Source organism: Myotis nattereri (assembly GCF_964212035.1).
Source record: "Myotis nattereri genome assembly, chromosome: 18".
Lineage (NCBI taxonomy): Eukaryota > Metazoa > Chordata > Mammalia > Chiroptera > Vespertilionidae > Myotis > Myotis nattereri.
Window position 1 is genome coordinate 12,483,767 of NC_138093.1, and position 11,522 is coordinate 12,495,288.

The 11,522-nt window shown below is 44.3% G+C and overlaps 1 protein-coding gene across 1 annotated transcript; it reads left to right on the forward strand.

Annotated features, from left to right (window-relative positions):
• Positions 1 to 6,543: 6,543 nt before the first annotated feature.
• TCHHL1 (trichohyalin like 1) lies at positions 6,544 to 9,349 on the forward strand (the record flags this gene model as incomplete). The annotated part of the gene is given in 4 exon segments (XM_081113266.1): positions 6,544 to 6,681; positions 7,114 to 9,150; positions 9,153 to 9,222; positions 9,225 to 9,349. Coding segments are annotated over 4 exon segments (2,370 nt in total).
• Positions 9,350 to 11,522: the final 2,173 nt, after the last annotated feature.

Consider the following 11,522-nt stretch of genomic DNA (forward strand, 5'->3'; position numbering starts at 1 on the left):
TGGTAACTGGTTAGATGAGCCTGAAGCACAGGTGAGGGGTTTGGATTTGATATAAAAGGGGTCTATCAGCCTGTCAGTTGTAATAGAAGCCATAAGAGTATATATGATTGTTCAGGACATGGAGAGAGGAAGCTGAAAAGCAGGGCTAAGACAGAACCCTAAGAAACAGCAACAGTTAAGGGAAAGACAAAAAATTTTTTTTAAAAAAACTAAAAAGGGGAATTAAAAGGAACAGTCAGAGAGGTAGGAAGAAAACCAGTAATGAATTAAAACTTCCCGCAAATGCTTCTTTTTTGGCACGAAATTTGACATTTTTAGGCGTAAAAATATCTATGATGTTAACACCTTCAGAAAATTTGACATATGAAATGTTAAAGCTTGTTGTCAATACAACAAAATAGCATACATATCAAATCGCATATATATCAACATATGTGTAACTCCATGGATTGAAAAAACTCCGCATTATTAACCGGTAGAGGCACATTCCGCATTATTAACTGGTACCCGCATTATTAACCCATTATTAACCGGTACAGACACATTCCGCATTAAGCCGGCGGAGTCGCAGTGTGTGAAAGGAAGGCATGGACGCTGTCCGCTCCAGCGCAGTCCCTCCCCCCTCCTTGTCCTTCCCTCCATGGCCAGAGCCACCAGGGCATGTGGGCGGCTGTTCCCTGGGGAGGGAGGGAGAGAGAGAGAGAGAGGCCGGGATCGAGACAAACGCTTGTGTCCAGGGCTGACCCCGACCCAGAAGCAGGTCATCTACAAATGGTTTAGCACCAGGTTTCCCACGAGCGAATGTGTGAGGGGGCGACCCCCTTTCCAGCCACACCCCGTTTCCCAGGACAAAGGGCTCTTCGCACGGGACCCCGTGGTCCCAATGCGCAACGGCCCCCTGGCGGGACCGGCTAATCGAGGCCAACCGAGGCCCGCAGAGCTGCCCTATTGCTCGAATTCTGACCCAGAGGTTCAGCCAGAATCCCTCCGATGGTAGCTTCGCCCCATTGTAGCACATACACCAAATGTCTGCACCTTCGGCTCCTCTCATACTGAGCAGGATTACCATGGCAACAACACATCACCGGTGGGGTAAAACTAACCTGTTTAACGAGGGTCTAAAGTAAACCCAACTCACACTCCCTATTAGCGGGTGAACGATCCGACGCTGGGTGCATTCTGCTTCACAATGATAGGAAGAGCCGACATCGAAGGATCAAAAAGCGACGTCGCTATGAACGCTTGGCCGCCACAAGCCAGTTATCCCTGCGGGAACTTTTCTGACACCTCCTGCTTAAAACCCGAAAGGTCAGAAGGATCGCGAGGCCCCGCTTTCACGGTCTGCATTCCTACTGAAAGTCAAGAGCAAGCGAGCTTTTGCCCTTCTGCTCCACGAGAGGTTTCTGTCCTCCCTGAGCTCGCCTTAGGGCACCTGCGTTACCGTTTGACAGGTGCACGGCCCCAGTCAAACTCCCCACCTGGCACTGTCCCCTGAACGGGTCGCACCTGGCCAGGCCAGCGCAGCCGCCTGCCCGCTGGGCACCAGAAGCAGCAGCTCCTCGGGGCTCATCCCTCCCCCACCCCCCTCACCGGGTTAGTGGAAAAACGATCAGGGTAGCGGTATTTCACCAGCAGCCCGCCCCCTGGCGGGCACTCAGGGCAGGGGCGCCGGGGCCTCCCACTTACTCCGCACCTCTCCTGTCTCTTCCCCCCGCCAGACTAGAGTCAAGCCCAACGGGTCTTCTTCCCCCCGCTGATTCCGTCACCCGCGCTTCACTGAATTCCTTCACTTTGACATTCAGAGCACTGGGCCGAAATCCCATCGTCAACGCCCGCAGCAGGCCTTCGCGATGCTTTGTTTTAATTAAACCCTCGGATGCCCCCGGTCCGCACCCGTTCCAAGTCAGCTGCCCAAGCGAGGCGCCCCGCGGAACCGCAGCCCCCGGGCATCCCGCGGGGGAGACCGGCGCGCGCGCCCGGAGGCGAGGAGGAGGCCCAACACCACCCCGGGAGCGAGCCGTGCCCGCCGGGTTCCCAGGGGGCGGCCGAGATGCCCACCGCAGCTGGGGGGGTCCACGGGAAGGGCCCTGCTCGTGTCCAGAGTCGCTGCCACAGCAGCTGCCCCCATGTCCGGCCAGTGGGCCCGCAGGCCCCAAGGGGGACCTCCCCCTAGCACCGCTGGGACCCCACTGCCAAGGCCTCGCCCCGCCCTGCCAGGACACCACCCCCCTCACCCACTCGCCTCCCCTCCCCCTACCAGGGAAAGGAAGAAAGTGACTTGGAGGTGGCAGAGCTGCGGGGTCCGGGAGCTGGAGGGAAAGGGCCTCCTCCAGCCACAGCAGCCACACTTCTCGCCCCAGCCGGACTGACCCAGCCTTTAGAGCCAATCCTTATCCCAAAGTTATGGATGGGGCTTGCCGACTTTCCTACCTACATTGTTATGCGGAACGTGTCCGTACTGGTTAAAAATGCGGATACCTGTTAATAATGCGGAATGTGCCTCTACCAATTAATAGTGCGGAATTTTTTCAATAGATGGAGTTACATATATGTTGCTATATATGCGATTTGATATGTGTGCTATTTTGTTGTATTGACAACAAGCTTCAAAGCTTCACATGTCAAATTTTCTGAAGGTGTTAACATCATAGATATTTTTATGCTTAAAAATGTCGAATTTCGTGCCAAAAAAAGAGCATTTGTGGGAAGTTTTAATTCATTACTTTATTTTGAAGAAAAGTGCTGCTGAAAGTTATCATGTCCTTTGGGAAGCTTATGGTGAATATGCTCCATCTTAAGATACTTGTGAACGCTGGTTTAAACGCTTTAAAAGCGATGATTTTGATGTAAAAGACAGAGGATGTCCAGGTCAACTGAAAAAGTTTGAAGACCAACAATTACAAGCATTATTGGATGAAGATGGGTGACAAACTCAAAAGGAAATGCAGAAAGATTAAAAGTTGCTCAGCAAACAATTTCCTATCCTTTACAAACAACGGGAAAGATTTTAAAGGAAGGAAAATGAGTGCTACATCAACTGAACAAATGGAAAACCAAAAAAGTCATTAGTAAAATGTTGCTTCAATGGCATGAAAGAAAGTCTTTTTTGCATCCAATTGTGACTGGCGATGAAAGTGGACTTATTTTGAGATTCCCAAATGCACAAAATCATGGGTTGATCCAGGTCAACCATCAACATCGACTGCAAGGCCAAATCACTTCGGAAAGAAGACAATGCTCTGCGTTTGGTGGGATCAGGAAGGTGTGGTGTATTATGAGCTTCTAAAACCATTAATACTGTTCGCTACCGACAACAAATAATCAATTTGAACCATGCTTTGATCGTAAAATGATCAGAATTGGCCACGATGATGCACCATCACACACTTCAAAACCAGTTAAAGACACATTAAAAGATCTTGCCTGGGAAGTATTAACCCACCAGCTGTATTCACCAGACCTTGCTCCTTCAGATTACCACTTATTCCAATCGATGGCACACGCACTGTCTGGGCAGCACTTCAAAACTTACGAAGAAGTAAAAAATTGGGTCTCTGAATGGTTTGCCTCAAAACAAGAAAAGTTCTATTGGGACGGTATCCACTAATTACCTGAAAGACGGAGGAAATGGGTAGCTAGCTAGCAATAGACATTACTTTGAATAAAGCACTTCTGATGTTTCTCTTGAAATTATCATGTTTTCTTTGATTACAAAATTCGCATTAGTAACTGGTACACCTAGTACAAGGGCCTCAGGTGAGCATAAATACACTGAATATGTTTATTATACAAGGAGCCTCAATATATGAATATACAACTTCTCTAAGTCTTTCTTTTCTTTTTTTAAAATATATTTTTATTGATTTCAGAGAGGGATAGAGAGATAGAAATATCAATGATGAGAGAGAATCCTTGATCACCTGCCTCCTGCACTCACCACACTGGAGATGGAGCCCGCAACCCGGGCATGTGCCTTGACTGGGAACCGAACCCTGACCTCCTGGTTCATACATCAACACTCAACCACTGAGTCTTTCTTTTCAAGTCAGCTTTGAACATACTTAGTTTCCTTCAATCATTTCTCAAGAGATTGGCCCGTGAGCGCCAGGGCAGGGAGACATAACTTACACAACTTTAAACATCCCAGTGCTTGGTACAGTGACTGAGAAATAGCTGGTTCTCAGGGGAGGTTGGCTGATGAGAATTAAAATGACTTTTATATGCCAATGTCAGTTCTCAGGAGAAGTCTTCCTTTTAGGGCAGGGGTGGGGAACATCTGGCCCTTGGGCCATAGTAGGCCCCACACGAAATCATTTGGGCTGGCCCTGCAAAGGCACCGCTGGCAGGACTTGAAATGCAATAAACCTAGGAGCTTTTTTCATAGCCACATAAATTTATATTAAGGGAATTATATTAAGCCAATGATGTCATAAATATCCAATGGCCCCTGGCAGGAAAAAGGTTCCCCACCCCTGTTTTAGGGGCATGCTGAGAAATGTGTTTCTAGACAGAAACTGTCAATGTAGATTCCTCCTCCCCCAACATTCAGTTTCCTTATATACTTGCCTTGATTATCGGCAAGATAAAACAAGATTCTGATCGATATCGATGCTTTCCTTAGTCTCAGACTTCTCATATAATAAATTACCTCCAACCCCACCCTTCCATTATCTTGGTCTATCTTTTACACTTGTTTTCATGGATCTATTTCTTACATCCTTTTACAAGCTGGCACGCATGTTTTAAAACTTACTCTATTCTCTTTTTAAATATCTAAAACAGAAAGCGATTCTAATTCTCTTGTTAGTTATATATTCTCCTCTAAGAGGAACCCAGTTCTAGGAGGAAATAAAAACATTTGCCAATTCAGCATCTGGGGGCTTACTCCTACCTGTCCTCAGCTTGAAAATTTCTGTCTCCCTTTCCCATTTACAGCAAGAACACAGTTAAATAGATGCTCATTTCTAAGCTCCTTGGATTATAAAAATGCCTTTAAAGAGCAGATATCAATCACATTTTTTTAAATAGCACATCTAAGGTAAGCAAAGTGCTGCACATCCCAGCCGAGATTCCCTCCCCGCCTCCCCCTCCCCCCCCCCCAACTCTGCCTCTAAGCAAGGAGAGCAGAGCATTGAAACACCTGAATCAACTGGTATCTCCACTTTTGTCACATGGCTAAAAGGGGCCTCTATTTGTAAACACATGATTGACACCCATCCATCTGGGCTGAGTCAAACTCAGTCCATCCTGAGTAGAAAGACCAATCAGATGACTTCTGAGGCTCCTACATGCCTATGATTTATCAAACAGAAATGTAATTGTGTCCTTAGGTTTAAAAAAAAAAAAAAAAAAAAGCCATCACCACCCCAAAGATCCCTCACAAAGTCAGTAAGTGAACCAAGATACCTTTTCCCCTTCCTTTGGATGAGTCTGAAACCAAGATTTAACTGAATCTGCCTAAAGAAGGAAATAAAAGTAAGACAAGCTGGCAGCAGAGAAAGAGGGGAGTTGGTGGTGATGAAGCAGGGCTTAGACCCAGAGGGTGTCTCCTTCCAAACTGTGCAATTAGAGGCTCAATAAAAGGTTTCAGTGCCTGCTGTCAGCTCACAACCAGCTGACCCGCATCACACTTGTTGTCACTGCTGAACAAGGTAAGTCTCAATGAGTATCTCTCGAGCTACTACTTTGCTTCTTTGTGAGATTATATAAGAATTTCAGAAGAAGCACTATTGATGATACTAAACGGGGTGGGGGGAGGGAGGGTGGTATCCAGCCACCCAAATGCATCCCTTGCTTCCAGAACTTCTTTGATCATTTTCTGTTTTAAAAAATATAAACTGTTTGTATGACCTAGGCATGAATATTATTTAACAAGACACAGAACTCAGACCTATATTAAAATAAAAATGCAGAGTTATTTAAATGATGGGGATTGATGGGGTGAGAGGGGAAAGTCGGGACTCTATTTTATCAGTAAGTTCCCTGAGCCCCTGAGCCATGTCTTCTTGGTTAAAAAATAAAAATAAAAAATAATAATAATAAAAGTTGCTTTGGCCTGCATACATAGTAGTTGATTTACTTCTCTTTCCTCTACAAGCTTTCCTAACTCCGTAAGTTACAGAGGAGTTACACTGAGTCACGGTGGGAGGAAAACAGGTGGGCACTGTTAGATGAGGCTGGAAGGATTGGTCTCTGTTGGTTTTATTTGTGTATTTTAGCACTTATATTTGAGTTCTTTTTCCGCCCTCTTGCAATAAAGCCTTCTCTGAACTATGGGTGTTGCTGTTTTCCGAAGGACGGGGTGAAGTGTCTCTTCTAATATTTACCTGTGCTAGATCTGATTTCACCACATTACCTGGTACAAAACTAAATCACCCCGGAAGTTCAAATACAATATTTTAAGATACAGAATAAAGCAGATAATGCCAGTGAAGCTGGGACAGAGTCAGAAAGAACGATGATCTTTTTATCTCCTCCCTGAAGGACCCATCCTAGAAGATCCGCTTTGTTTGTCCTTTCTCAGAGTCTCCTGAGTTTGTCAAGATGCCTCGGCTCCTGAGAGATGTCCTCTGTGTAATCGAGACATTCCACAAGTATGCCAGGGAAGACAGTGAAGAGGCGACGTTGACCTGCAGAGAGTTGAAAAGGGTCTTCCAGGGAGAGTTTGGGGACATTCTTCAGGTATGGTGCTCACAGAGTTGTACAAATCCTTCTCCTCTTGCCCTTTCTCCAGAATCCAAGCAGGACAGGCATAAGTGATCCCTGCATGTTTTACACCTGGCTACCAGTTCACTGCCTTTGAACAACTTTTTTCATTCTCAGCTCCCTACTCTGTGCAATTGCTTAGCCAATGTTGCTTAGCTCAAAACTAAGTTTTTGAGAGGAATCCTGAACTAGGACATATTTCAATGCAACTCATAAGTGATGTAAATGCTTCTTTGCTCTCTCATGAAAAATGGCATCCAGAATAAAAAAAATTCTTACTATTTTGGGAACTCTCACAAGTGCCTGAAGAATTAGGCTAAAAAAATGAATATTCTTGGGAAACATGTAGACACTCAACACAATTGACTCCTTATAAATAGGCTGATTTCTCACTGTGTTTTCATGCAGCCACGTGTCAATCATGCTGTAGAAAGAAACTTGAATCTTCTGACTATTGACAGTGATGGCACCATCGGTTTTGATGAATTTGTTCTTACAATCTTCAACTTGTTGAACCTCCATCATCTTGACATACAATCATTACTAAATTCAGAACCTAGACAAGGGTCTAAACCAGAAGAGAAGCCAGATGATATGAATCTCCAGGCAACCAGCAGAACTGGCCAGCCCACAGAGGCAACTCCACCAACTCAAGATAAATTAGTGCTTCCTTTGGGACTAGTGTCATCAGCTCAGCTCAGCCCTGAGGAAAGAGAATACAACAGGGTGGAACCACAGGGAGACACCAAGACTCACAAACTGCCAGGAGAAGCATCTGGGCACAATGACCCTAAGAACCAACACCTGGAAGGAGATGGACAGAGTCAGGAAGTGACCCAAAGTATAGCATCAACAGGAGACAAAGGGGCTGAAAATGAGACCAATAAGCCAACAGCAGGATCAGAACAGAAGGGCAGTCCCACAAAGGGGGAGGAGGGGCAGGATAAGGAGATTCCCAAGGAAGAAGATAAACCAGCCAGGGAGCAAAGTGACACTAAGACAAGAGATGAGATTGGAGAACAGGAAGAGAACTTGGGAACCCAAAGTCCTCCATCAGAAGAAACAACACAGAGACCACCTGAAGATCAGAGAGTTGTAGTTGTTTCTGTTGTAACAGAAAAGGCTGTTAAGGAACACTCTCGTGCACAAGAACAGCCACTACAAGGAAAAGATAAACTGAGTTCCGAGGACACAGACCTGCCAGAACAAACTGATTCCAAGGATGATAGGAGAACAGCTGAAACCCAAGAGCCTGGAAACAATGCTGACAGGACACCACCGGAGACAAAGAACGCAGCTGAACCAGAGAGTGATGGCAGAACACCTGAGACCCAAGAACCCCCAGCACAAGAAAAAGAACATGAAACAAACAACTTCTCAGTCCACGATGATAGCAGAAATGTTTCAGGAACACCTGATGTTAGAACTGAAAAGAAAGAGGGGAGAGGCCCTGAGGCCCATGAAATAGTAGGGAGGGAAGAAAGCGAAAGGAAGTCTCAGCCACCAGCCCTGGAAGAGCAAGCACAGGATGGCAAGTATCCCGGATGGGAACTCCAGGAATCAGCAAAAGAAAGGGATGCTGGAGAAGGTTCCAAGACACAAGAGTTAAGCTCAGAAGGAAGAGACCAGACTCATCCTGAAATTGAAGCAGCAGTCACCCCAGGAGAAGAGGCAAGACACCCAGAGGGAGGGGCAGCAGAAATACTTGTGAGCAGCAAAAATGCCCCTACAGCAGGAGCAAGAGAAAGAATATGGGAGTTGTCACCACTTGAGAACAAGTCCGGAGGAGAAAATAAGAGGGTCACCAAGACTCAAGACAAGCTTGTCAAGGAGGAGGATGGTTTCCAGGGGGAAGATCAGGAGCCAACAATCACACAGAAGGATAAAGGGTCTTCTGAAACCCCCAACAGCCGGACTCCGGAGGATGGTGACAGCAGCTCAGAGACAAGTGACCCGCCTCTGCAAGGGGATCCCAAGAGTCAAGTAGACTCACATGAAGAGTCTGTGCAAGGAAGTCACAATAATAACCCAGACACCCAGAAACAGGTAGCACTGGGTGAGAAAAACAGAACTCAGGAGGCAGTCAGAGGAGAGGATGAGCAGCTCACCGGGGAACAAGAACCGCCTGAAGGCAAAGAGCACAAGATTCAGGGCTCGGGAACTAAAGGCCCAAGTCCAACTGTGGAGCCCAGTGAACCCCCAGAGGCACAGACACACCTTGAAACCGAGAAACTTCTCACATTGGAGGAAGAGGATAAAAGCCCCCAAGAGCTGGCAGGAGAACAAAATCCAGTCCCTGAGTCAGGCCTTGAAGAGAGGACTCAGAGAAACGAAGAGTCCTATTCAGCAGGGAGCAGTACAGTCTGTTCCAGTCCACGGTACAAGTACCTGCAGGAGATTCTGCAGCAAACAGGCCTAACCAAAGAGGAGCATCAAAATCAAGCTTAGACAGCCAGGGTATAAGCCTCTGCAGTCACCAGCTCAGCAATGAGATCTCAGATTTTCCTTTCTTTTCCAATAGTACACCAGGGAGCTTCTGCCTGGTAAGGATTCTGCTGACGCACAACAAACATCAGCTCCCCAGGCCTTGGAAGATGAGCAAGGCCACCCTCAGAGAGAGGAACAAGACCACAAAGGAAGGTGAACACCACAAAGCAATGAATCCTTACCATTATCCCAGGAGAACTTCATACATCTCAACATGTGTCAAACTTCTTTCCTCTTGATCACCCTCAACGCACACATGCACACATTCAGATGCAGATTAATAATCCTTTAAATTTCCTTTCCTAAGTTTTTACAAGAGCAAGTAATAAAGTATTCAGCAGTGAGAGCTACTACCAAAGAAATGTCACACCGAACAAACATCCTATCACATGATGCTATTGCCAAGTGCTAAAATGGACTTTGTCAAGAGATAATTTATCACTATTTACCTGTCACTAAAAATGGAAAAATCCCCTTCATATTTTTAACAGGTGCCAAATTCTTTAATTGATTAATTGGATTTTTAGAATGTGGCAATAGGACGTATGTGACTCTACAATACTATCTTATCATCATAAAATATCATTACTCATAGTTGTAGATAATTCTGTTTCATGATATTTTTCACACAGATTTTAAGTTTATTCTAAAATGTTATCCTTCAAAATAATCTCAGATATCTCCATAACTTAAAATAATTGTGACATCAATCTATGCTACACATTCATTCATTCATTTATTCATTCAACAAACTTTTATTAAATCCCACTTCTTACCCAGCCTTTTAATAGTTTCTGGCTCAAATAAGCAATCAGAATAATTATAAAGAGGAAAGAGAATACAAATCTAAAGTATACTTGATTCCACAAGAAGATCTTATAATCAACCATCCACTAAGTCTACAAAATGTTTATCCATATGGTTTGCTAAGGGCATTGTATTAAAATTAACAATTAAACAATCTGATGATCAATACCTTTTCTTGGTTCATTTTTCCCCCTTTATTTTCCATCAAGCCTTAAAGACATTGATCAGAAACAAAAATAATGTTAGCAATTTCTGTTTTCTTAAAAGAACTATAATTACAGGATGATGCTTTCAAAACTTAATTATGACACAGAAAAAGAATAAAGTAGTGATCACAGGTTTCCTGAAGCCAAAATACCCCATTTCCCATTGTATTCTTCTTTTGAGGCTCAATTTTCTTCCACTTCAACTCACACCTCTTCCAGAATCTAAAATTCCCCATTTCCTCCCCCTCAACATTTTCAGGTCTTTTCATTCCACCTGCAAACATGGATGAACATAATGAATATTCCTACCTAAAAAAAAGTATTCTCTTAAATGAGCAAGAGACAGGAGACAATTCACACAAAAAGAAAAACATATATTTGAGCGTAAACTAAACATCCCTTTTGGCAAGCAATTTGGCAATATATATCAGGAACCATAAAAATAACAAAGGTCATAAATAATAAATTCTCTATAGGATCTCAACAGAATCTTGTTTAAACCCATCTTCTATATCCAGCTTTCATTCTCCCTATATGACTTCAAGTTCCCTCCACCTAAAAATACTGTCTCTCCCTTGTTTCTACAGATTTATGTCCAAATCCTGCTTATCCTATGGGATCCAACTCTAATGCCCCTTCATTCACTCATTCCAAGATTTTATTGAAAAATCCATATTAGTTCCATATGCTGGGTAAAGCATTAGAAGTACAACAGTGACAAAACAAATAAGCACTCTTTATCCAATGAGGGAGGGGAGACACCAACAAGTGCAACAATAGATACACAAAATAATCCCAGTATGAAAGTGAGGGCCAAGGGAGCAGGAAGGCAGAGGCAGGCAGAAATGCTGCTATAGAATACTACTTTAACCTTTCCTGATGGCCCCCGCAAAACAGATGTTGTCCTCCCTTAACTCCATAGTTTCTACATAGGCCTTTTTTTTCTTCCTTGAATTACAGTTATTTGTGTGTTTGTCTTAGCTCTCCACTCAGACCATAAGCTCCTTGATGCCAAGGTTCACCACTTACATGTCTTGCTATTCTGCATTAGTATGGAGTATAGCATCAGATATATACTATCACTGCAATAAATGTTTAATGAATAAGTGCATAAGTACCAATATCATGGTACTAGCCTCTTAGCTGTTCCCCCTGCTTCCAGTCAATTCCTCATTTAATCACTGGAGAATTTTGCAAGTCATTGTTTCATCTCTCGGTTCAAGACCTCTCTGTGACAGACTCCACTTTCCTACATACCACACTGAGTCTAAATTGATCAAACTCTCTATAATATCCCTTCCATTCCAATTTAGAAAT